This window comes from Copadichromis virginalis, linkage group LG13, assembly GCF_057382275.1.
Source record: "Copadichromis virginalis isolate Kocher_CV1m ecotype Utaka linkage group LG13, C_Virginalis_male_GT1.1, whole genome shotgun sequence".
In the NCBI taxonomy this organism is placed as follows: Eukaryota; Metazoa; Chordata; class Actinopteri; order Cichliformes; family Cichlidae; genus Copadichromis; species Copadichromis virginalis.
The window spans coordinates 29,775,967-29,803,178 of NC_140630.1; the positions used below are offsets into that span (position 1 = coordinate 29,775,967).

The following is a 27,212-nucleotide window of genomic DNA, read 5'->3' on the forward strand; positions in this document are numbered from 1 at the left end:
GATTCGGGCGGGCTTTCCAAAGAGTGCAGAAAATGAGTGACGTGAAAGGGTGCTTTCATGTGTTTGCATTATTAGGAAGAAGACAAGAAAAGCAGCAGAGCGCGCACTCCGGTGGAATTGCTTTTTGTCTGCTGTTTCAATCATAAAAACCTCAGTTATTTATTCAGTACTGGACCCTGGCAATATCCCACGCTCTTGCATCATTTGCTTTTGGTATAAAGTACCCCCTTTTGTGCGCATGTTCCACTTGGCTTTTTGTGTCGTCGCTCACTCTCCATTGGCTCGCCCTGCCGCTTCTGCGCTCAGAGTTGAACGCCGGACCAGCCTTCACAGAAACGTGTGTCCTACCCACGCTGTCTGAAACCGGACTGGGCTTTCCACGCCGCATCGGAGATAATAGAAAAAATTAAAAATGGAGAAAAAGAGCGAGATAAACGGACACGCCATGCCCGGCTCAGCATCCACAGACCAGATCCTGGAGAAGGGCTCGCAGAAGAGCCTCGGAGAAAAGCTGATGGAGTTTCTGAGAAAGAACCTGCTGGTGATCTTGACGGTGTCGGGCGTGCTGGTGGGCGTCGGGCTCGGGATGATGGTCCGCAGCATGAACCTGACCAAAGCGCAGATGACCTACTTCGCCTTCCCCGGTGAGATGCTCCTCCGGATGCTGAAGATGATCATTTTGCCCCTCGTCGTCTGCAGTCTCGTATCGGGGGCCGCCAGCCTGGACACTCGCTCCCTGGGCAAGCTGGGGGGCATCGCAGTCGCCTACTTTCTGGTGACCACGCTGATCGCCTCGGGGATCGGGGTAGCCCTGGCTTTCATCATCAAACCCGGAGTGGGCGCGGGAGCCCTGAACACCAACAACCTGGGACTGGAGAGCGTCAGCAGCAACAAGGAGACCACCGACTCCTTCTTAGATCTGGCCAGGTAAAGAGCCCTCTTTAATCGCCTTAAACAGCGCACACGGTAGCATGTTAGAGGGTAGTGGGGCAAGAAGGGGATTTGTGTGCTGTACTCTAGTGAATCTGATGGGAACTGTGGCACAGCGTGCCTCGGGGCGGTTTGGGAATGCTGGTTAGTTACACACACGAATGGCTCCACGCTCGCAGTCATCCTAGGCATGCGTGCGCACACGCTCAGTAAGGCTACGGCTGCTGTAGTAAGCCTCACATGTGCGCCACTGAAACAACCAAGTCCTCTCTGCCACTGTAGCAGACTTTATCTGTGTACTATCTAAATGAGTGTGATTACAGTTATAGTAAGATTTCAACGGTGGTCCTGTTTGGAAGTGTCTAAGATCAATGTCACAATCCGAGTGACCCCGTGGAGCAGGTCAGTGTATCCTGCAGTGTATCTGTAAACAGTGCTTTATATGTTCAGGTCGAATCTTCCACTGACAGTTCACTCTGCTGCAGGGACGTGCAGAGAGGTTTAAAGGGGCGGGTGCTCAAAGTTAAAAAGGGGCACATTGAACCATGCTGAATAACAACAACACACATTCATCAAGAATCTAATATGGGAAGGGCAGGGCTGTGTTGATCTGAGACTGTAGACATTAAAGTATTTAGTATTTAGTATTTATTTATTTATTGTCATTGTCAAGAACAATGAAATTGCGTTTGGGGCTTCCATACAACCCAAAAAAAAGAAGAAAATAATAAATACCCCTTAAAACCCAAGTGTACATATTTAACCCAGTGTGACTCCAATGCAATAAGACAATCCTTAGCAATAATGTTCGTAGAAATTCAGACAAAGACCTGAGAAACATGACAAAATACAACAATGCAACCCATTCAATATTATTGTACTGTGAGATATGATATCAGATATGATAGTTATCTATTTAAGAAAGAGGGGGGGGGGGGCAGGAGGGGGAAGAGAATAAAGATATGATGCACCAATGCAAACCAGTTCATTGCAATTAAGAAGTTGGATATGGTTATTGTCCGTGAGAGGGGGGCAGAGAGTTCAGGAGCCTCACAGCCTGTGGATACAGGCTGTTGGCCAGTCTGGCTGTTCTGGCCTGTATAGACCTGTACCTTCTCCCTGAGGGCAGCAGGTGGAAAAGGTGGTACGCAGGGTGATGTTGGTCCCGCAGGATACTGTGCACCCTCCTCAGACAGCGAGTGGGGAAGATATTACTGATCTCTGGCAGACTTGTTCCAATAATTCTGCCAGCTTCTTTCACCACCCGCTGGAGTGCTTGCTGATCGGCCTTGGTGCAGCTGGGGAACCACACTAGAAATCCATACGTCAGAACGCTGCTGATGGCACAGTTGTAGAAGTTCAACATCAGAGATCTGGGAATGTGTGCGCTCCGCAGTCTCCTCAGGTAGTAGAGGCGCTGTTGGGCCTTCCGTACAACTGAGGTGATATGGTTGCCCCAGGACAGGTCCTCGGTCACAGTTACCCCCAAGAATTTAAAACTGCTCACCCTCTCCACCGCCTCACTGCCAATGAAGAGAGGCAGATGGTTGTTATGACCCCTCTTCCGGAAATCTACAATGATCTCCTTGGTCTTTTTGGTGTTTAAGACCAAGTTATTGTCGTGGCACCATGACTCTAGTTGTTGCACCTCTGTCCTATAGTTTGTCTCATCATTGTTGGATATAAGTCCGAGCACTGTAGTGTCATCTGCAAACTTAACAATGAGATTGGACGCGCAGGAGGAAATACAGTCATGGGTGAAGAGAGTGTATAGCAGAGGGCTCAGAACACACCCCTGAGGGGCACCGGTGTTGACCACAAGGGTGGAAGAGGTGTTCTTACCCACTCTGACACTCTGTCTACGGTTAGTGAGGAAGTCCACAATCCAGTTGCACAGAGAGGAGTTAAGTCCCAGTTGGTGGAGTTTGGGACGGAGTTTGTATGGCCGGATGGTATTAAAAGCCGAGCTGTAGTCTACAAAGAGGAGCCGTGCATAGGTGTTCCTGTGTTCCAAGTGCTTCAGTAATGTGTGCAGCACTGTGGCGATCGCATCCTCGGTTGACCGGTTCTCCCTGTATGCAAACTGGTGCGAGTCCAGGGATGGTGGAAAAGCAGCTCTGATGTGTTTAATGACCAGTCTCTCCAGGCATTTGGCGGGAATGGGGGTGAGTGCCACAGGTCTGAAATCGTTCAGACATGTGACATTTGACTGTTTTGGGATGGGAACGATGGTTGCTGCTTTGAAACAGGATGGTACCAGTGAACAGGACAACGAGGTGTTATATATAGAGGTGAAGACGTCCGCCAGGTCCGCAGCACAGTCTTTTAGCACCCGGCCCAGCACTCCATCCGGCCCGGCCGCCTTCCTGGTGTTAATGCTCCGGAACACACGCCTCAGCTCATGAGTGCTCAGGACCGGAGCAGGGTCGGTTGAGGGGAGAGGGGACAGGACAGGGTCGGTGTTCTCCCTGTCAAAACGGGCATAAAAGAGATTTAGATCCTCAGCCAGAGTAGAACTGTCGGCTGAGGGTGATGGTGTTCTTCTTTTGTAGTCCGTGATAGCCCTGATGCCCTCCCAGACCTGCCTTGGGTTTGTGTTGTTCTCAAACCTGGCCTCGATACGCCTCCTGTGCTGCTGCTTGGCAGTCTTGTGGACATTAAAAAGTCCACAGGAGAGATGGTAGCTGATTAAACAAGTGTCATGAGATAATAACAAAATGCAAAGATTGGTGACAGCGCTTGGAACCATAAGGCAACGAAAAACTGTGACATAAACTCGGCTCTGCCTGTGAATCACTCTTTGCTTCTCTTCTTCCTTCCATCGCATCATTTCATCTATCACTCTCCACTTGCTGTCTATCTGAGAACAAGGCACAACTTGCTATTGCAATAAACTATAATCTAATTGTCCACACCTAACAACTCTTGCACTTAATCTATAATAAAATGATGACAGAAAAATGTTATAGCCCTGCCTTTAGTAGCCTCACACAGCTCCTACTGTTTCCTCCTCAGGTCCTTACCAGGCATGTCTGCACAATGTTATATCATGAGTAATATTTTTTTAAATCCAGCTAAATAAAACACACACATGCACGCACACACAGTGACATTTTAGACCTTCTTCAGAATACTGTATATACTATGGGCATCATGGTGCTGATCCAGAATCCTTACATTATTATTTATTACTAGAGCTACAATAATAAAGCAATGAGGAGGGGGGAAGTAATAAATATGAAATAATGTATTTATGATGATTCCATTTGTTTCACTATCCACTCTGTGCAGGGCAAAGTTTATTACATGTTTAAACTGTAGAGATACAATCATTTTACTGCTGTAAAATCCAAATTTTGTCTTATTTAAAATATAAATCTAATATAATCTGCTTCTTAATGTATGTTCTTTAAAATACAGCTTGTGTTTTTTAATATATTATAATAATTATTATGTGGACATGCATATTAGATCGTTTTTTAGTGAAATATAATCCCTCCAGAAAGGCCGGAAATGCCCAGAAACTTACTTTAAAACTAAATATGTTCCCTAAAACGGTGACAGAGCTACAGACCCATGACAGCCTTGCACAGGTAGCCAGCAGCTATGACCAGCACTACCTGTGCAGTTAATAAAAGGACAGGTAATGTTTGTTGCGCTGTTGCACACACAGCACGCTCGTTTGTTTCAGTTCGTCATTTGCAACAAGACAACTTACCGACGTGTACGTAATAAGCTAATACTCCTGGGTGCTACACACTACAGTGTACGCTGTACACCTACTTACTGGTTTTGTCGCATCAGTCTGTGTCTCTGAGTTAACTTGTGTTTCTCCTACAGCTCCGGACCGCAAAAAATGCGCGTGCTCTTTGTGAGCTCGTTCCCGGCTCGTAACCAGCGCGTTCTGCCGTCGAGGGCGATCATTGGTTAAATGTGATCATGTGACTGATGCAAGCCAGATCCTTTTATTTAGCAAAACTATGATTAATAGTTAAATATTATTGTTGAGGGGCACAGACAGGACTCCGCACGCACACACACATAAAAAAAATAAATAAATAAATAAAAAAAATTTAAAAGTTGCCTCAACAAAAGGGCACTTTGGGCACCCATCAGGAAAGGGGCGGGTGCTCAAGCCCCTCTAGCCCCCCCCTCTGCACGTCCCTGCTCTGCTGCTCTGATGTGGATGGAAAGCTTTGCCTAACAGTTAAAAGTGTTTTAATGTTCCCACTCAGATTGAGAGTGGGCACTGCACTCGTCTTAAAGAACTTTACGTGTCAGTGTAGCCTAATAGTTAGTTTTACTTGCATCACCTGTAACCCTCTGCACTTATTTTCAGAGCTGTATCAGAAAGCAGATGTCAGTTTTACTAAAAATCTGCTCCACCTTCACTGCAATCCGATGACTGTATCAATGAGTACTTTTACTTAAAGTATTTAAAGCCCTTCTTGCTTTTAAATAGTTGATTGCCGCTTTACAATGCCATGCTGCTACAAATGCTTGTCTAACCTCTGATGTAATTAGAGGAGCTGTAAGTGCCACTTACAGCAGGGAAAGGAGGGTTGCACAGCAGACCTTTGCAGAGTCATGTCACATCTGATCGACACCATGCCATAACATAAGTACCTGTAATAATGGATTATTTTTAACCTAAGTTAGCTGCCACTGTTAAGAGTGTATCTTGACCCCACTGTTACACACAAATGTGCCCGATAGGGGATACTTTATAGAGCCCAGATTGCAGTCTGATGGCTTCCAGGGGACAAATAAGCACAAATAAAAAATCTACTGATGGCTTTTCACTGATTATGAAGAGACACAGTGTCTTTGGGGCAAACTCTTGATTATACAGGTAGAGGTTCTGTGGTACAATTTTCAACTCAACTCCTTGTAAAGTTGGTTGATTTTTTTTCCAGCATGGCAGTTGTTCATGAAAGCTTTGCTGCTAGCCTATAAATATCAGTGTTCTTCAGCAGCCTTCAGTGGTTAATAATAAGTTCCCACAGTGTGAGGGAAAGCTGACAGCTGTTGAAATAGTAGGATGTATTTTGGGGAAGGCAAAGAGGTGCAGAGCCTGTAGCAGACTGTAGTGCAAACAGCTAGCACATCTCCCTTATCATGATAGCAGGTGGACATGCTGCTGTTATTTCTCATACTTTATGCTTTTGCAGGTATTCAGATGGTGTAAATTTCACAGTGGGTTACATCAGAACAGGACAGAACGCAAAAGCTAAGTCCAGTGAAGAGAGTGTCGTTTTCTGCTACATATAGACTAAGGTTCATTTATTTGAGCAAAGCTATTGATTCAGAAAGTAAGAATATTTTGGGAATATTCATTTTAACAAGTTTCTGATTCAGGTACTATTGAAAAAGCTAACATTTAACTTTGCAGGTGGAGCAGGTTGAGGGGGGCTAGTCTTAGTACCAGATAAATCACTGTGCATTTTCTTGATATAGACAGTGTGAAAGATGGTGGCTGTTGTGACGTCACCCCTGTTGCTTTCTGAAGTCTGTCAAGCCTCAAGATTAGTTTCTGCTGTCTCGACTTCATCTCGGCTTCAAATATGGGATGAGGTGGGGCAGGTCTGACTGTGAAACCACTCACACATTGCCTAACAACTTCTAAATCACAAGCCTTTAGCCAATGAGCATAGCGTAGATATTCCTTCTTTTCGAAACATAGTACAGCCACAATTTACATAACAGACTTCATTGGAAACATTTACTCACAATGCTATTTTCCCATAAACTTCCACAAGACTTTTTGAAACCACAGATACTGTATCAACACCTGGTGGACTGAATGCAGGTTTAAGACACTTCAGCAATGGTTTCATTTTTCCCACCCAGAAGCTTTGTCCATGCTTTCTGCTGTCTATGTTCCATAAACACGTGTCATATCACAGGGTATTACATTATTTCCCCCCCACTCCAGATAGTCTATTTATTCAGTGCACTACCAGGCACGTGGTGTTTGACTAAAAACCTGAAGGTTCAGCCAGTCAGTTTTATTTGTGTCAAAGTATCAAAACGCTAGTGTTAGCTTTGTGGCTTGCTAGCCTGCCCATTTTTTAAATAACCTCTCTATATTTTAGCTTTTCTTTGCTAGCTTTTAGGACTAAACGTATATTTTGGATTGTTTTAACTTGTTTCTGAAACATGCTTACCAATTCTGCTTGATAGCAACTAACTATTTAAGGCATGGAAAGCTAATGCTCGCTAATTTAAGAAACTAATAAGCATTTTATTTTCATCTTCTTAATAAGGCTGAGGTTTCTGCACTTTGCATTTTGAAGATTTACTGTTAGCATTTTAGCTAGGACTATATTGGCGTTTACTGCCAAAAGTGAACGTATCTTAACGAGAGGCTAAAGCTAGCAAGTTTGGGAAGTAACCTGCATTCATAAACTGTAGGAGGACAATTCACAGCCACACACATCAGCTATTTAATACTGAGTTATACATTAATAAAAATTCAAAAATGTTCTCATCAAAGCTGAAGCACAAATTTATACCACTAGATCTACTGGCTGGATGTGTCCATCCAGTAGAAAGACCTGTAAACTGTTGCATTAAGTGCCATCTAAAAACCAGAAGAACCAGCAACAGACAGACAGGTCATTTCAGATCACATCATTGGACTTGAATTAGGCCTTGAAATGATCATTCATGATACTTGGCTTCGATTAATTAGAAAGTCAAGCTATTATGTAACATCAGTCCACAGAGAGACAGTGGGCCTCTAGGGAGACTCTGGGAAAATCATGCCAGCTCACTTCTGGGTTCCCAGGCTTAATCCAGATTCTCGCTGTGGTCATGTGCTAGGATGAAACCTGACTGCCTTCATATAAAGGAAAAGAATTTAGGGAATCTTGGGTTGCAAAAACATATCACTTGTTTGCAACATCAGGAAAGGAAAGAAAAGACTAAGTGAAAATATTGTGGCTACCTGCCAGCGTGTCCTGGGGAGCTGAGATATTCAACAGCTGAAGCAGCATTTGTCCCTGAACTCAAGGCAGAGTTGACGGGGTCATGGTGCTATGAGCTGAATTGCTTGGCTCTGGTCTGGCCATGGGAATAGATGTGAGCAAAGCCTGTATTTCTTTGCACAATACAGTGTGACCCCAGAGGATAACGTTACAACAAACACACAGCAGTACGTAGAAAGGGCCTGCAGGCTTCTAGTAATCCCTGCATGATTATCTTACAGTAGTGAAAATAAACTCCTTGACACTCTGTCTGTGACAATCTGTCAAGAAAATGTTTGAATGAGGGATTTATAACGACAAAAGGGATAATGAACCAAAGTAGGCTGTTCACTTTGAGGATGAATAATAAACTCCCTGTAAATCTGGTTATTATCCTCTGCATTACTGAGGTTGCCATAAATATCAAAGACAAAAAAATCATCTCAGTGCCAAATTACTCCTATTGTTCCTCACTGTCTTTTAGTAACTGACTATTGTGATTATGTCACATTTCCCATGCTGTTATTACTGTCATGATTCAAATTATGGAAAAAACAAAACAGCAATACTGTGTGTCTATTGCTGATCCAAAATCCAGTATTATGGACTACATACAGGTGTACCTGATCGCTAACCAGCAATGTCACTTATACTCTGTGATATTCAGATTCTGGCAATCTGGTAAATTCAGGTGCAGGATGAATGCCGTGCACTCTTTGACAAGTTGCAAGATGTTGCCATCGGGGACTTTCTGGCATTCAGAAAGTGTGCTTGGCCTGCAGCAGCATTTGGGTGGTTGTTACTTGACAAAGTAACTCCCAAAAAATTGATTCTGTTCATCTGGACGTAGCATTTTCAGTGAGAGACAGTGACAAGTGACTTCTTCAGTCTCGACTGATGAACAGAATCAACTTTTAGGGATTTCCTTACCTGGATCATTGAGAATGCATCGAGACATGTCAAAGTAACATCTAAGATAATCTCAGTTGCAATCAGTGTTCTCCTGTGAGTGCTTCTTATGACCATGTTAGACACAAGATTGTACTGACACTCTTAGTAGTAGTGACACTGTTAGTAGTGCTTCATGTTGGCAAAATATCTCAGTCACTATTGGAACGTGTTGCCAAGAAATTTTGTAGCCTTTTGCTATGGTAATGCAGAGCTCAAGTAAAGTTTGTCGAGCATTTGACAAAAGAACAGCAGCCAAATAACGATGAAGAAAGAATAGAAAGGAAATTAATTAAAAGAAAACTTAAGAAAATATGAATCTTCACTACACTGTGCATCAGTTTTGTACCAGAAACTGAGTAGTATGTGAGACTTGCAGTGCTTGAGTTAGAGTTTGAAAAGTATAAAGCGATTAAATTTAGTCTAATTTTATTTTCCGCATCTGCCTGACTTTGCTTTACCTTTAGTTGACTGGAGAACAGTGAAAGCTCCAGGGAAAGATAACTAACCCTAGGTAAGACCTCGCTAATTTGTTTTACGAAAAGCTGAAACAGACAGCAGGTTCGTGTCCGAACATGTTTTATCAGGGAGTTTGGGCTGCAAACTTTAGGGAGGATCCTGGGAAAAGGCCAAGATACGACGATGATAAACGAATCCTGTTGAGAATTTACTGTTCGGGTGGGATAGCCACATGATTCTGAAACACTTGTCCAATCTTGTTGTAGATGTTGGCCTTTTACCATTTGTTCAGATAAAGTGGCTCACACAGGAGAACAGGACTGAGATGACTGTAATTTTCTGTGGCGCTAACTTGTTTTTGCTTCCGTTCTCAGGAATTTGTTTCCAGCAAACTTGGTGGCTGCTGCCTTTCGTTCTGTGAGTGCCAGCTCCTTACTTCCTGCCCACCCCCACACACGCAGACACACACTCCTTTTATCCTCCTCTTTCTGTCCTCTTTCCTGTATCACCTGTGTCTCGTGCAGATTGTTCATTCAAATTTATTTTCCCAACCACACGGATGCTCCTACAAATCCATTTAGAGTTGCCATAAATCCTGGTTAGAGCACCAAGAGCCTCTTAATGAGGAGACATCCAGAATAGGGTCCGCAGCGCTCCCCTGTTCACCCGAACACCTCTTTTTCTTGTCCCTCACCAGCCGTTACCATGGCGAAACCATTCCATTAAAGCTAGCCTAGCAACCCACCTCGCCTCGGTACTCCTCAACACGGGCCGCTCCATCGCACAACATCCTGGCTGTTACAGCTAAAACAAGGACCTGGAAAATTCAATATTTGGAGATGAAGTGATAGAAATTAACTATACACACATGCACACACAGGGAGAAAGGAAAGCATGTTCACACTCTTTTAATCACGCACAGACACACTTCATCAAACCTTAAACTTCTCCTAAACCACACCTGTAAATTACACACACACACACAAACACACACACACAAATAAGTCAGTTATTTCTCACAGAAAGAGTGAAAAAGTGTTTAAAGTGAAGCCAGGTTACAGAGTTCAGTGTACCCCCACACACTCAGTATATGCTGTGGTAGAGCCCCCCGTGGGAACGGCTCCAACAGTGGATTAGACCAAGAAAGCAGAGGAGAGGGGGGATTTACACAAAATGACAGGCAGCTCGATGTTTAAACAGACGTTTAAACAAATGATGTGTGAGATTTGGATTATTGGATAGCTGGCTTTTTCATTTGAGACTATACCCATCTACTCTGTGTGCCTACATGCCCAAGATCGTTTAAGAACCAAGACTTTTTTAAGCTCATATAGATCTTTAGGAGATGTTGGAAACCTCTACCCTATAGGGGTGTCTAAAGAAATGCTTTGAGGGAAAGGGGGCATTGTTGCAGTTCTGTTTACTGAAAAGACTGAACATCAGTGGACCGTGTCCAACGGGGTCCCAAGTCTCCTACAAAAAGTACTGACACAGTGAACTACTCATAGCCTGAAAATGTCCAGGATTTTTTAAACCTGCGCAACCAAGAAGAGGCCCATGGGAAATCAGAAAATAAAACCCCCGAGGAAGACTGGTATAGGAAACATCTATCATATTTTAAAAAGGGGGTCAGTGGCAGCTTGTGGGTTCCCTTTTGTTCCTCAGCAATGTCTGTAAAATGTACTATTTAAAGCAGTTGCACCTGATTATTCAAAAAGCAACTCTACAGATGTCATATTAGATTAGAATTCAATTTCTAAAAACATTAATTTATTTCAGCAATACAACAAAATAAACAAGCACATGTTTCTTTCTTTATGTTACAGTACGCAACCGACTACAAGATGGTTGCTGTGGGGAATGATACCAATGGGACGACCCTCTACCAAAAGGTAAAAGCTGGGAACGTCTGTTGCGTGAAGTTTTGCATGCAGACTACGTAACACGTAAAGTACCAGATTACGAAAGGAAAGTGCTCTCATCAAACAGTTACCTCTGTCAACAGGAGGTTGAGCCATCGTCCATCCTTGAGGTACACGTTTGCTCTGAGCACCTTGTTTGTATGTCAGTCACCCGTGGGTGCAAAACCACTGAATAAGCAGTATGTGCACGTCTAATGAAAGAGCTGGTTTTGGGAAAGAGGGTCAAGGCTGATGGTGAAATGCTGATAGCCATGTGAACAGTACAATCACTACAAATAAGGCTAAAGGCCAGTCATTTTTATTTATGAGTTTTTAATCTGTCTTTAGCTCACTGGTGCCAAATAATTGTTAGATAAATATTTACTCAATGAGTGCTTCTAGTACTAGTTTTAGTACTCTTAAATTCTAAGTATTGATATATTTCCTATAATTTCTTGATGTCATAATCTGATTTTATAGATAAAAGGTGTTCAAAAAGGGAAAAACAAGTCACTTAGTAACTTTAGAACACAACTGTGTAGACTGACACTATCACTAACGTGAATGTGAGGGGACATGCTCACATACATGTCTCACATGCAGGGACATGCATGCTCTTAAAAGTGTGGACAAGCGTAAACAGGGTTTTTTGCATTTACCATCCATCCATGCATTTTCTTCTGCTACTAAAAAGCATGCTGGACTCATATAGTGCAGTTATCTTTATCTAGTGCTCACATGTTTTCCACAAGTTATTATTCCATACTGTGATTATACTGTGACAACACTAGAAAAGAACCGCAGGCTAAATAAATCTAGTAAATACTGAATACTTTTTAATATAAGCTTATATGAAGCTTCAGCAGTCTGAGTTAGCTAAAGGCATCTTTGTCTTGAGTGCTTTTTTTTTCTTTTTGATTGCCAGGCAACAAAACTATATTACTACAATGGCTTCATAAGCTACAGTGCCAAATCAGAACAATAGCTGTCTCGAGGTGCTTTATATATTATATATACAATAAGAGGGAGAACACCCCAATAATCAGTTGACGCCCCCTATAAGCAAGCATTTCAGCAACAGTGGGAAGGGAAAACTCCCTTTTACAAGAAGAAACCTCCGGCAGAACCAGGCTCAGGGAGGGGCGGCCATCCGCAGCGTGAGGGGAGGCAGGACAAAAAGGTGAAAGACAAAAGTGGAGTTTCACACAGTAACTGTTGTAGCAACCAGGCCCTTACGATTACATGCAGGTGTTGGCCACCATGCAGGTCATCTTGACCCAGCAAGATGGCCTGCATGCCTGATGTGAGGCAACATGATGTGCTGGTCTTTACTAGGAAGGAAAAACAAAATCCTGACAGAGGACCAGCACCAGATTTCTTGATTGCCACTTGCCTGCTACTTGTAGTGGATGTTGCATCATAGACAAGTGTATGATGGCTTTGCTTATTTGTCAGCAGGAGAGACAGTCGATCGGAAGCCGGCTAACAGATGCATAATGGTACACAGACTGCTAAACAAAAGCATTTAGGGAATAGTACAAAAGCCTTTTTAGGCTTGTACCACAGCAGCATCCTGTTAGTTAATACAAGGAAGCACTTTTAAAGGTTTTTAGTAGCACTTGCACTCAAGTAGCTTGTTTGTACTCGAGGATCGTTAAAGAGCAAAGAGAAGTTTTATAAGTTACTCTATTTGATTATATAACTTGTTAAATTTTGAGGATAATCTTTAAATCCTAATGCTTCACCCTAGAAGCTATGGCTTGTCCCCATTGACCCAGTATGGGGGAACAGTGGGGGGAATCTGATTTTGGCATTGGTCCATGGTATTTGTGTGCCGTGGGTCTTGGTGGACTGTCGCCCCCTACACACCCACCCCAGTGCCAGGGGATGAAGCTGGTGTAGCTGTGGGAGAGCTCAGCACAATGGAAAGGGATTGAGCACAGGATTTGTCCTTGTCCCTATTTGTCATCCAGTTCACTGAATACTTCTACTGCCTCCAGACTTTTGCATTCGCACATACACACTCTGCAGCACGCAAAAGGTGTCGTATATACTACTGCAGTCTACACAAGCTCTATTATTTGACAAGTTTATCTTTCCACAATGAAAGGATACACATAAGGTTCCATCCAAGAGTTCAATGTGTGATTATCAGTGTGGAACTCCTATTGTGTGAAGTGTTTCAACTTGTTTTCTTAGCTAAGTTGGATCAAGTTGGATCAACAAGCAATTTTAGCCTTGCAGGCAGTTTGAATTATGGGTCAGTGGACCACCACTTTGGTCCAGTCTGATCAAACGTTTCTACAGAGAGTCATAGTTCTCAGAGGATTAATCTCAAGCATTCACAGTACAACCTCACAGTAGTGAGTGGCTAGTGTTAAGATATGAGCTGACGTAAATATGAGGCGAGCGAGAGCCAAAAAAACTTAATTCTGTGTCATGAAAATTTGTTAGTTGTTATTCTCTCAAACTGTAAATTCTTCTGAAGCAACTCAGGAGAAGAAGCGTATTGTTGCTATTTGTGGGCAGCTGAAACTGTGTGATTCAACTTTGCTTTTATATGGACAGAATGAAAAAAGAAAGGGATCTGGTAAAGTTGCACGGTCAACCACTGCCTAGGTAATGCTGTAGCTCTTCACTTTCCAAGAAAAGATTCTTCCACTCAAGCTCTTTAATGTACTTTCAGTGACACTAAGTCTTAGTAAAACAGATGCTCTTGCCAAGATACATTTGTCAAACCTTCTGCATGGCTGGAGACCCTTTCCTCTTCTGTGTTTTGCTCCCTTTTCACTTAAACCAACTAGGTTTTTGACAGCCCTTCTTAACACCGTCTTGTCAGTATGCTCAGGCTCTTACAGTGTGACTCTGCTTGGTGCCTTAGGTCCCTTATGGTACAGAAACAGATGGCATGAACATTCTGGGTCTGGTGCTGTTTGCCATGGTGTTTGGTGTGGCGCTGAGGAAACTGGGTGACGAGGGAGAGGAACTCATCCGTTTCTTCAATGCTTTCAACGAAGCCACCATGGTGCTGGTGTCCTGGATCATGTGGTAAGTGCTCTTGGATGAAATTTATTGAAATGTGGGGATATTTTATGACATTTATTAGTCAGTTAAATAAGGATAGACATTGACTGTCTGTGCTGCGCTATTTATTGTTGTATTTGACTCTTCCTTTCTCCTGTGTCTCTTTAGGTATATCCCCTTTGGCATCATGTTCCTAGTGGGCAGTAAAATTGTGGAGATGGAAGATGTGGTTCTTCTGGTCACCAGCCTGGGAAAATATATCTTTGCTTCGATTTTGGGCCACGTTATCCATGGAGGCATCGTCCTACCCCTCATCTACTTTGGTTTAACGCGCAAGAACCCCTTCAGTTTCCTGTCTGGCCTAATAACACCCTTCACCACTGCCTTCGCAACCTGCTCCAGGTATACTGGTACATTGCAGAATCACTGATGAGATGTTACAGGGAACCTGCAAATCAATGAATATAAATGTATGTAAATAAAAAGTTGACATGTAATATTAGTGAAGTCTTAGTATTTGGCCCTTCGTGATTTCTTATTTTTTGCATATTTGCATATTTATTATGAACATCATCACTGTGGAGGAATTTTCTTCCACTCTTCTTTGTAGAATTGTTTTTATTTAGCCAAATTGGAGAGTTTTTGAGCATGAACGGCCAAAGTATCAGTCAGATTTAAATCTAGACTTTTAATGGGCAACTCCAAAAACTTTCAGAGGTGGACTTGATGGTGTGATTTGGATTATTGTCCTTCTGCATAATTAATTTGAGCTTCAGGTAGACAGCAGAGTTAATGCTTCAGTGAATCATGGCAAGTTTCAGATCTTGATGCAGCAAAGCAGCCCCTAATCATCAAACCACCACGACCATGTTTGACTATTGGTACGGTGTTCTGCTGGTATGTTAGTTTTAGGCCAGATGTAATGGGACACAAACCTTCCAAAAATCAGTGTGACAGACACCAAAAAAAAAGAAAGATTTTTTTCATTTGCATTTTTCTTCTCTCATTAGTTCAGCAACTCTACCCTCTATGATAAAGTGTGTGGAGGAGAATAATGGTGTGGACAAACGCATCAGCCGCTTCATTCTGCCCATTGGGGCCACGGTTAACATGGATGGCGCTGCCATCTTCCAGTGCATCGCTGCCGTCTTCATTGCTCAGCTCAACAATACCGAGCTGAACGCTGGGCAGATCTTCACAATCCTGTAAGTTAAGGGAATGAGAAAAACTTTTATTAAGCAATAATACCACCAACATTTCCTACTGGCATAAACAGGTGGAAATTTATTGTGTTTCATTGTGAATCACACTTCCAGGGTGACGGCCACAGCCTCCAGTGTTGGTGCAGCAGGCATCCCAGCCGGTGGCATCATCACCATTGCCATCATCCTGGAGGCCATCGGCCTGCCGACCAACGACCTGTCCCTCATGCTAGCTGTTGACTGGATTGTGTGAGTGTCATATTAGAAAACATAGGAGACTACAGATGATCACGTACACCTACACCTCACCTAGCGTATAGTAAGCCAACTAGATCAGAGTTTCCCAACTAGATCAGCGTTTCCCAACTGTAGGACCAACAGAAACCCCCTGCAGTATTTTCCTAGAGCAAACACACACATAGGTTAAACAAACAAATGGAAATAGGTCATATTTAAAATACAGGTTCTTCTTTATGATACTAAGTTCAATTCTTCTTTTGAAAAGCAAAGGCCTTTTGTTAGTACAACCTTCTGTCTGCCTTGATGCCATCATCATCACAAAATTTGTCACAAATGTTCTCTTTGTGAACAGAGATCGTACCACCACTGTAGTGAACGTGGAGGGCGACGCTCTTGGCGCGGGAATCCTCCACCACATAAACCAGCTGGAGATGAAGAAGCATCAACAGGAGGGGGAGCTGTCGGAAGTCCGAGTGGAGGCGGTGGCCAACGTCCAGGCAGAGGAGGAGACATCTCCATTAGTCACGCATCAAGCCAAAGCCTTAGAAGCTATGCCGGAAGCCATTGAGTCAGTGCTGTGATCCCAGCAAGACTTTTTCCTTTCTTGACCTTTTACCTTTGACATCTCTGACATGCTGCTTTTGTGGAAGCATTCTGATTCAGTGTAAGGCCAAAAAAATGCCTGCTAGAGCATGGAAAGTCCACATAGTGTCACTGTTATTTTTAAAATTGGGTTTCCATTCTGGCATCTTAATGCTAAATTGAATATATATGAAATTTTAGAATAATTTACACTGAAATGATTTGCCCAGTCACTTAAGTCAATAGTTTTTGTATTTTACATTTTATTTATTAAAGCATTTTGACATGAACAGTGACAGAAACATACCAAGTCTAAAACATTCCCATAAATGTGACAGTTATGTTCATCTTACTCCAGTCACTGCTCATCGGCAGCTTTGTATAACAGGACATGATGAAGTGCATTTATTTCTTTTTATCTTCAGACTGCAAATACCATGACATGCTTAAACTATAGAGGATTAACAACTCAACAGATGCTGACAAGTAAGAGTGTTTAACCAATCTTGACGATGTCTGTCATTGTTTAAGTACTGGTCAAAGTCTGGGTATGCGCTTTACTTCAATTTGATGTCCCTTACTTGAATAGCTGGATGAAAACAACACATTTTGTAGTGTCAGGTTAGGTTGAAGTGGTAATTGTGGTAACTATTTGGGCCTCAGTTTGAAAGTAATATTTTTCATAATCCAGAGAAAAGTTTACAAGGCCTGTTAAGAGGTTTTAGAACTGAAGAAGCTTCACAGCTGTAAAACATCTTCAAGAAACCCAAAGGAGTCAAGTTGCTTTCTTTCCAAGCTCCTTAGAATATTGGTCTGCATGTATTGCCCTATGTTCTCATGAGGGAAAGGTCAATTGTATGGTCTACTCTCTAAATAAAACAAGACCCTATTTATCTCTGAGAAAACAACCATTCTTCACATCAATATTACTACAGGGAAAAAGCTGACATCAGCATTTTACAAGCAGATGCCAACAATTTTGTAATGAGAGCAGCTTAAAAGTCGTTTTTGCTCTTTAAAGTTCAATGTACATCAGCCTTTTTAAGTTAGGTTAAGGTTGTACATACTGGCATATTTCTTAGCTTTTTGTGACAACATACTTGTTTGATGTTTAGCTACACTGATTTTAGCTATTTTATTAAAAAGAAAATATAGCTAAGAGCATTATTGCTATGCTACCAAGGAGTCTGAAACATAGCTAGTTTGGTTTCTTTTTTGTTTGCTAACCAGCTAAAGCTGTGTTAACACTATGCTAACAGTAAGCTATGCTAGAATTTTTTAACTTATCACTTTACTTCTTTTCTTAGCTAAGTATCATGTCAGGTGTTTAGACTAAGTCCAGGGAAGCCCACTTGACACTAACAACTGTGGCTAACTAGACAAATATAATAATGATATAGATATAAAATTATTGAAGGATGTTTATTTTCTAGCTTGCTATTCTTATTCTGGGAGTCAAAAACAGGTTTGGATGATTTACTGTCCATAAATGTCTCATTTATGTTAGCCCTATGCTAGCCCATTCTGCAGCACCTCAGTTTATACTTTGTCTGAAATAAGCCATTTTATTGTGTCTTTAAGAGCCCCATTCTTAAAGCCCCCTTTGTTCTGATTGGCTACATTCTGGAAGCCAGCAGAGGAGAAGCACCCTGTTCTTGTAAGCTATATGACCTTTACTTTATGAAAGTCGAAAACGTTTGGAGACTTGGTATTCTGGGCAGTCAGAAGCTGTTTGAGCTTTTGCCTCACAGTGATTATATTTACATATGCTAAATGTAAATGTGGCAAACTTTAACTATGTTTAATATGAACATTCAACAGAAAATGGGGAAAAGATGTTAAAAAATGGTTTAAAAAGTTGAATACTTCACACACAGCTGCCAGAGCGTGTGTATTTGAAGGACTAATATAAGCCGTTGATACTGTTAAAGCTAACAGTTTGTTTGTGAGTACTGTAACCACACTTCTTTGACACTCCAGGTCTGCTTTTATTGAAGATCACATGTGAAACTTGAAGTTGTCAGTAAGGTCAGTAGTTGACAGTGGTGTGTCTGAGAAATCACAGCAAATTCATAAGTCATTCATTCAAAAATCTAAATCCTCATCAAATGTTTACACTCAAATACTGGACCAAATTGCAGTTCATATCACGCTGCACATTATTTTGTTGCAAATCCATCCTTTGATTATCGGGGTGATTTTTCTCAGTGATGTCCGAGTCCTGTGCCATGACATTATGACACCAGAGTGGAAATTATATGATGTTTATTAATATTTATATTTTATTGTTTTTAAGAGGTGCATCCTAAGCTGTGTCAGAGCATCTGAATCCTACTCTTCTCGCTTACTACATAATTTTATATTCACAAATGAGCTCACTGACTGATATGAGTCTAGATGGTGCCCCTCAATACTTTGTGGTAACCTGGGATGCGATTTTCATATCTGATGTCCTGCTGATTTATGGTTTTGCGTGACCGCCAAATCTCTGCTGGTTGAGCAGCAGGATGAGTCTTTGCTGCCCTCTGCTGGCAGTTATGTGAAAGTACTAAGCTGCTTGCATCTCTTTCTGCATCTGTCTGAAACTGCATGACAGTGGTGATATCTGCTATTTATTTGATCTGTCATTTAACAGCTGGTGATGAGACTGCTTTGCTCTTGTGACATGATTCTGTATTTTCAAATGAAGAATACTCAGAAGTGAGGGATTCTTTTTTGTTTTGTTTTTTCATGTGTGAAATGAAGTCATTCATGTCGCTGTCCCCTTACTTGTGAGACGCTCGTTATGATGTGGTGGTGCTACTTTAGTTGTCTCCTTTAAAGAGGATGTAAACTAGTTTGTTTCAGGACTTATTACTCAATGGTACAGATTTCACACCTGATTTTTATAAGCTAACAATTTCTCTCTTAACTTAAAGCTTAGTAAACTGTATCTTGTACAATCACATGTAATTACACATGATGTGGTACATGTGTGATATATATTTTAATTTATTGCAATTAGTTTGACTTTTTTGTATTATTTGTATGTTATCCTTTTAACAGTTTCAAATATATTTGTCCTTATTGTACACTTTTTAACTAAACTTCACCTGCCAGTGTTTCTGATGACCTCCTCCTCTTTTCTTTTAGGAATAGCTGCTACATTTCTGTGCCGTCTGTACAGCTGTCACTTTCCTGTTATTTTTGCTGTCTGTCAACATTAAAAGTTATTAAAGTTTTTTTGTTGTCATGCAACCCAAATGATCTGTTTTGATTCCTGCTTGTATCAATCTAAGCCACCCAAAAGGGGCAGTTATTTCTGTGTTACACTCTCACAGCTCGAACAACTCCAATTTGCTTTCTTTGCTGTGCAAAGTTCTTTTTGTAGACATTTTTCTTGTTTTTTAAATTTGCTGTTTAATATAGTGAAAGGTGAAATATTATAATCAAGCCATATTTTTTAAGTATATTGGAAACAGTCACGAGACAAGTAGATTTAATATCTGAAGCATCCAACTGCTGGGAAAAAATATTCTGGGAGTCAGTACATATCCAAAGAGTAAAGGGCTCATTTTTGCACCACTTCTAGATTTTAAGGGTGAATATTAGGAGCCAAGAAATTAGGTCAAAGAGCTAGATTCACTCAGAGATGGAGAAAGATGTAATAACTGCTCAGTGACACTTAATATACTGCAGATTTAAAGATTACATGAAATGTCTTCATTTTAATCACATATTGGATCTGTATATGATGTGTGAACATAAATGCAAACAAATGTTGCATGAACAGCAGGATAAACAGGTTAGCTTGCAGTAATGTGGTGAATTCACGCGTTGGACTGATACACACAGTGGCTGTAGTTTATTATTATTATAGATTATTTTACAGGTAATGATGCTTAGATCCACTGACTGAATTCAGTAATTAAACCAACTTCATACTGTCAGTGTAAAGACAATATACAGCCTACAGTTAGTGTAGGTAATGGGACACAGCCGAGATTGCTGTGAAACATCTGCTTACATCCTGTTGAATTCAGTTGTGCACTTCCACAACGAGCAGCAGGTCAGCTGATTACAACCTGTACAATATGAAAATCTACGGGAGCTTATATTAGAAATTATTGTGAGCTTTTAGTATTTTCCCCATGCTGAGCCACTACAACAGATCTTAGTGTTCCTCCACCTGAATCTCCGTTTAGGTGTGGAGGCAAAGTCACCCTCTGTTTCTTTCTCTTTTATTGCTTGTGTCCTAAACAGTAACAGTATCAAGCTGAGTACATTCATTAGAATTAGAATTTAGATTTAAATAACATTTGTATTCTCGTGTACTAATATTTTTGTATTACATTAATATAGGAGACGGTTTAGTTACCTGACCCAGCCGGGGGTGATCATGCCCCAACTTGCGTACCAGTAGCTACCCACGGATCAGCCCTCTTGATCCACAGCCACCTTGTGGCTTTCTCTGCCACTTCACTCACAGCCTGGATGGCCCTCTTCTTGGCTGCCCCAGCCACGCCCAGCCGGCCTAGGACTTTGCAGAGTGATCGTCCTGCAAAGCCCCTACAACCCACTTCTATGGGCTGATGCACTCCTGCACTAGTTCCTGGTACTTTCCTCGTTTCCTTTCATTGGCCTCCTCGATCCGCTCTTCCCAGGGCACTGTGAGTTCCAGCATGATCAGCTGTTTTGAGGCCTCAGAAATAATTATCATGTCTGGCCGGAGGGATGTTTTTGCAATGTTCTGAGGGAACTTTAGCTGTTTAACCAGGTCAGCCTGTAGCTGCCAATCAGAGGCTGTGTTGAGGAGGCCAGTTGTCAAATGTGGGCGCACCTGGGGTTTCTCTCCAGCCTTAATGAAAGAGATTGCCTTCCTCGGAGCATGATGATGCTTGCAGGTGCTTATTGCTGAGGCAGTCTTTTCAGCAACTACTCTGAGCACCTGGTCGTTTTACTGTTGTGCAGTGTTAGTTATCCCAAGTTGTTAAAGAAACAAAAACAAAAGCGTACACACCAAAATACTGTTTGTAGATCTCACAAATGGGGAAAATAAACCCACTTTCCACCGTCCACAGCTGTATCCTTTCTCACGCCGTTTGCTTTTCTGTTGGAGCACACACGAAGGGACTCTCCAGCTATACATGCAGTTGCCACATAAACATACAAAAATCAATAAACTTCAACATAATGAATCCCTTTCAAATTAAGAGACTCCTTTATATGAATGCATTCAGCAGTAATTTCACACCAGTGCTGAATAAAATCTTCTAATTACTAATGTTCAAAACTTTGTTTTGTGGCAACTTCTTTTACCCAGAATTGAGTTACACTGATGGAAAAATGTCTGTCACTGCAGGCGATATTTGAGTGAAGATGAGGCTAAAATCTCTTAAAGATGCAACGCTAAAGGTTTGACAAGTTTATTGCAGGCTTGAAGGGCAACAGCGAGTTATGCAAGGCAGTTATTTCAGAGTTGAGGGGTAGAGGGGGCATGCATGATTTCAGCAGGTTTGACTACACAAGAAGAAACTTTAGAGATTGTTACAGAATTGTCTCTCAGGACTGGAGGCGCATGCACAAACAATAACAGCATAAACCACAAACATTGGCACTACAGTGCAAAGTGCAACAACTGAGGGAGCTTAGGAGGAAGGTCACGCGCTGCAGCACACAGGTGAGTTAATTTCCAACAGCTTCCAGGTGTGAAGTATAGAGGAACCCCACTTATGAAACAAATTAGCAGAACCAGTACACCCACACAGATACTCACACAGATATGAAACATTAAGCACTAAATGGAACACCTGTGCTAAGGTGTTTCATGTTTTTCACACGCAATATTTTTCTTTTTAAAACATTTTTACTTGTTTAATTTTAATTAAGCATTTTGTGGGTTATGGTGTATTGAAAAGCTGTGAAGTAAGGGCACAGGAAAAAAAGAAACTTGCCACAAGGGGTCGCCACAGCGGGTGGCTCTGCATGTTTGTTGGTGTTTTATGCAGGATGATCTGTTGATGCGACCCCAAAATGGGTTTGTGTTTTAAACGGAAATAATAATGATAATAAAAATATTATTATTATTATTTAAAGTACAAGCAGCAAAGATAAGGACCTGACTACTACTAATCAGAAGGTTTGTGGTCCCTGGTTGTTCCAGCCTACATATCAAATATTCTTGGGCAAGATACTAACCCCAAGTTGCTCTCTGATGCATCCATCCGAGTGTGAATATGTGTGAATGTATATTAGATAGAAGGTTCTGAGATGTAGAAAAAGTCCTTGTTATGGGCACGCCCTATGACATCAACGAGGTCTTTAGATTGAACTAACCAAATATCATGTTGGTCCGATTAAATCATCAAGGCTTGAAAATAGCTAAAAATGTCCAAACTTACTCCCCTTTTGTGTACAGTATTTGAATAAATTTAATGGTAAAACACTGAAATTCGCCATGCTGGCTCAGGAACACCATCTGACAAAAACTCAGTTCTAAAAATAAAGTAACACCAACGAAGTCTTTCCTGAACAAATTTTAGATTACACCAGTCAACCAGTTGGAATTGGTGTCCCAAAGAGTAAAACACAATTTTCTGTTGCTGCTAGGTGGTGCTACGAATGATTAATACTGACTGATAATGATTAATACATATTGCCATCAAGATGCATTCAGGGTCCTTATCAAACACGAACAGTTTCGAGCAGATGTACCAAATTTCATACAAGTAGCTCAAACTATGTTTTAACTTCATTAAAATACTAAAGCTGGTTTCTTCTAATTTTTTTAATTAGTTCTCCAGGATTCCTCTTCAAGGACATTTAAAGCTCTTCTTTCAGTGTCAGCTGTCTTTTGTTCTCTGTTGTTTCTCTCGCAAGATGATCCCACGCAGCTTTAATAATGTTGATGCCCGGGGTGTGGGGAAGGACAGTCGATGAATGATAGTGGGTATGTGTTTTCAATTTACTGCATTGCTGGTGTGTTCAGGATTACTGTCAAGCTGACAAATGAAGCCGTTACCAATAACGCGAAATTCCTTGTGTGTGTGATTCTGATTCACGCGCCGCTGCAAAAATTCCCACAGTCGTGAAAGCAGCAGAGATGATGCTGCCACAGATCCGTATTACCTCGCTAGCAGGTTGTAAGCTAACTGAATAGAGGCAGCAAAGTGCGAGCAGAAGGTGATGTCCCACCCTTTTTAACACAGGCTGAGCACTCCGTGGTTTTCATCGACTCTTCACAGGCAGGTCTAACTTCCGAACTTTGGCGACATGACGACGCGGTCGGAGAGAGAAAAAGCCCAGAAACTGAATGAGCAGCATCAGGCCATTCTGTCCAAACTGCTGAGAGAAGAGGATAACAAGTACTGTGCTGACTGTGAAGCTAAAGGTAAGCCCGGCAGCCTCTGCGGCTAACCTTGGTGTCACAGGTGTGTGCATGACAAGATGTAACGAGGAGGGCACCTGTCCGTTAAAAGGCACAGCTAGCATCATATTGTAAGGTTATTCTGATGGGAGTCACTTGTGTGCAGCAATGCTTGCATCCGACCTTTAGGTTTGATGCTTCATATGAACTGTGTAAACCTGACGAGTCCTCCCCGTTCATATCCATGTTATGAACAATGAGTCATGCTACGCTACTGGTTTCTTAATTACATTTAAGCCAAGTATAAATATTATTGAGCGACAGTTAATTAGAAATAACTGAACAACACACAACTTCCGCTTTGTTTTTTTTTCTTTTAAAGTAAAGTCGTTATCCAGCGCTTTTATTATTTGGTTCTTTCCATAATAATAATAATAATAATAATCCTAAGATAAAATAAGAAAAGAAAATATATACAATATACAATAACACATACTCTAATACAAATACTTTAATGCAATTCAGTTGATTTGTAGTGAGAATATATATATGTTAGTATTGAGATTCAGCTACAAGCCAAGTTGTGATTTTGCAGTTTCACAAAAGGGGCATCGCTAATAATTTTCTCTATTTTCCCTTTTCAATTTGTATTTCAGTTTTTGAAGTTTAGAAATCCACGCCTGGGCTTTTATTTTGAAGTTGAGTGGTTAATAGTTCCGGTCTTGTGTTGTGTAAGTGTGGCTAACTTGAGGCGGTTTTCGCCCGCAGGTATCGGTGTCACGTCCTTGACTGGTTTATTTATGAGCGGAAAACGCGTGTCTCCCGTGTAGACTCCACTGACTTAGAGGTGTCGTTTGCTCGCTGAATGTCGAGGAGAAAAGCACGTGAGCTCAGATACTGCTGCAGCGCACACCTTGCTTCTGGCTAGGCATGCCTTCCTGCGAGGGAAGCCCCCTCTCCAAACTCCATTCAGAAAATTGAAAGCTTAAAATTCCCTGGAGTCGAGTGTAAAATAGAGTGTGATGGAAGAGGTTTCATTAAACCTTAAGAGTCGCTCTTTAATTCGGCATAAACAACAACTGTAATGTATGATGTCAAAATTGCATGCATTTAGTATATATTATTAACAAAAAAACGTATAATTCTCACAGGACAGCATTTCCCATAGGCTTTCACTGTTACCTAAGCACCCTAAGAGAAAGTCCAGCCCATATATGCCAGTCAGTAAATGTCCAAGCATGACATTTCCAGCCTTTTCAGTGGTGATTGAACGGCTCTTGTTGGGGCTTCCTATGACTGAGATTAGATGCCTTTTGCGTCATCATGGTTCTTCTACCATCTGACATTTGTAATCCGTAGTAGCAGACCTCAGTGAGTCTCATTGATCGTGTTGCTGCTCCTTTGTTTCGTCATATCCTCCTCATCCTTCATGTTGAGCTTAATCTATTTCATGATTCTTCAATGGTGATCTCAGTAGTTGGCGTCAGTGCACTATGGAAGGGAAATGTACCTTAACCTTAATTACCTCTGTTTGTGTAAGTGGACTAGTATGCAGTATTATTATTTTCTGTGATCATCCTTCCTCTGTGGAATAAGTTTTGGAAAGGTTTTATTTTGGGAAACCTCTGACCGAGGCATCTCACATCAGACTGGAAACAAACTGTGTAAGTGCTGTAAAACAAACTGTGTAAGTGCTGGTGTTTATTAAAGTGGGCCACAGGGATCCGGTCATGATGCTCTTTCGTAACTCTTGCCAAATTTGACCTTTATACTGGGCTAGAGGTTGGAAAGCAGCCATAATGTTTCTTGTAATGTGGGCCTATATATTATAGAATGTGAGGCCGGACAACTTCAGTCAGTACTGGTCTCCCAGTTCATGAAGCAAACCAATGTACTGGAGTTTACAACAGAAGTGCTTATCTTACTTGTTTCTAATGCACTTATTCCCCTCCATTCCACCTGCTGAATCTCATTTTAACCCCTGCTTATGGAGGGACCAATATCCAAAACTAATAAACAATTGAAAATGTGACTCAAAAATATGTAAAATGTATTAAGGGGGGGGGGAAACTTCACACAGTATCTTACCGATTTATGTTTTTGCATCTTTGGTCACGTGGCGGACCTGATTTTACTGCACCTGGCAAAAACAAAATAATAATTAAATAAATAACTGACTTTTTTTTTTTCCATGGCCTCTCCGAACTCCTCCCACACCCGAGTTTTTGCTTCAGCCACTGCCCGAGCCGCATTCCGCTTGGCCTGTCGATACCTGTCGGCTGCCTCCGGAGTCCCACAGGCTAACCAAGCCCGATAGGCCTCCTTCTTCAGCCTGGTGGCTCCCTTCACCTCTGGTGTCCACCATTTGGTTCGGGGATTACCACCACGGCAGGCACCAACCACCTTGCGGCCGCAGCTCAATGCAGCAGCTTCGGCAATGGAGACGCTGAACATGGTCCATTCGGACTCAATGTCCCCAGTCTCCCTCGGAATGCTGTTGAAGCTCTGCCGGAGGTGTGCGTTGAAGATCTCGCGGACTGGGGCCTCTGCTAGACGTTCCCAGCACACCCTCACTACGCGTTTAGGTGCACCAGGTCTGTCCAGCGTCCTCCCCCGCCACCTGATCCAACTCACCACCAGGTGGTGATCAGTTGACAGCTCAGCCCCTCTCTTTACCCGAGTGTCCAGAACATATGGTCGCAGGTCTGGTGATACGATTACAAAATCGATCATCGACCTACGGCCTAGAGCATCCTGGTGCCACGTGCACTTATGGACACTCTTATGTTCGAACAGGGTGTTCGTTATGGCCAAACTGTGATTAGCACAGAAGTCCAATAACAAAGCACCGCTCGGGTTCAGATCAGGGAGGCCGTTCCTCCCAATCACGCCCCTCCAGGTCTCGCTGTCGTTACCCACGTGAGCATTGAAGTCTCCCAGCAGGACAACAGAGTCTCCAGGTGGAGCACCTTCCAGCACCCCCCCCCAGGGACTCTAAGAAGGCTGGGTACTCCGAACTGCCACTCGGCGCATAAGCGCAGATGACAGTCAGGACCCGTTCCCCGACCCTAAGGCGCAGGGAACAAACCCTCTCGTCCACCGGGAAAAACCCCAACGTACCGGCAGCAAGCCGAGGGGATATAAGAATACCCACCCCAGCCCGCCGCCTCTCACCAGGGGCAACTCCAGACTGAGACAGAGTCCAGCCCCTCTCCAGGAGACTGGTTCCAGAGCCCAGACAATGCGTAGAGGTGAGCCCAACTATATCTAGCCGGTACCTCTCAACCTCACGCACCAACTCAGGCTCCTTCCCCACCAGAGAGGTGACATTCCATGTCCCTATTGCCAGTCTTGGCAGCCGGGGGTCGGTCCGCCAGGGCCTCCGCTCCTGGCCGCCGGGTGTGAAGGCTGTATCAGAGTTGGGAAGCCTCACATTACTGGGCTTATCTTCAGAGAAGGAGGGAATATACACATGTGAGATTAGTAATGTTGAGGAGATGCTGATTAATTACACCATTATTCGAATAAGTCAAGGAAATCCAACACCCGAGCAAAAACTCGGGTGTGGGAGGAGTTCGGAGAGGCCATGGAAAAAGACTTTCGGACTGCCTCG

The 27,212-nt window shown here is 42.4% G+C and overlaps 2 protein-coding genes across 4 annotated transcripts in view; both read left to right on the top strand.

Annotated features, from left to right (window-relative positions):
- Positions 1 to 237: 237 nt before the first annotated feature.
- On the top strand, positions 238 to 19,500 carry slc1a4 (solute carrier family 1 member 4). Its single transcript, XM_085478423.1, has 8 exons — positions 238 to 927; positions 9,680 to 9,722; positions 11,132 to 11,197; positions 14,088 to 14,254; positions 14,399 to 14,632; positions 15,241 to 15,435; positions 15,547 to 15,681; positions 16,025 to 19,500. Exons 1-8 carry the CDS (start codon positions 413 to 415, stop codon positions 16,251 to 16,253), a joined length of 1,584 nt encoding a protein of 527 aa, XP_085334549.1. The 5' UTR covers positions 238 to 412; the 3' UTR covers positions 16,254 to 19,500.
- A 3,828-nt stretch (positions 19,501 to 23,328) lies between these two features.
- LOC146695941 (stromal membrane-associated protein 1-like) overlaps positions 23,329 to 27,212 on the top strand; it is a 167,718-nt gene continuing 163,834 nt past the window's right edge. For all 3 annotated transcript variants that reach the window (XM_085478424.1, XM_085478426.1, XM_085478427.1), the window contains exon 1: positions 23,329 to 23,623. In XM_085478424.1, coding sequence (XP_085334550.1) covers positions 23,506 to 23,623 — 118 coding nt within the window. In that variant the 5' untranslated portion in view covers positions 23,329 to 23,505. The remainder of the gene's footprint in view (positions 23,624 to 27,212) is intronic.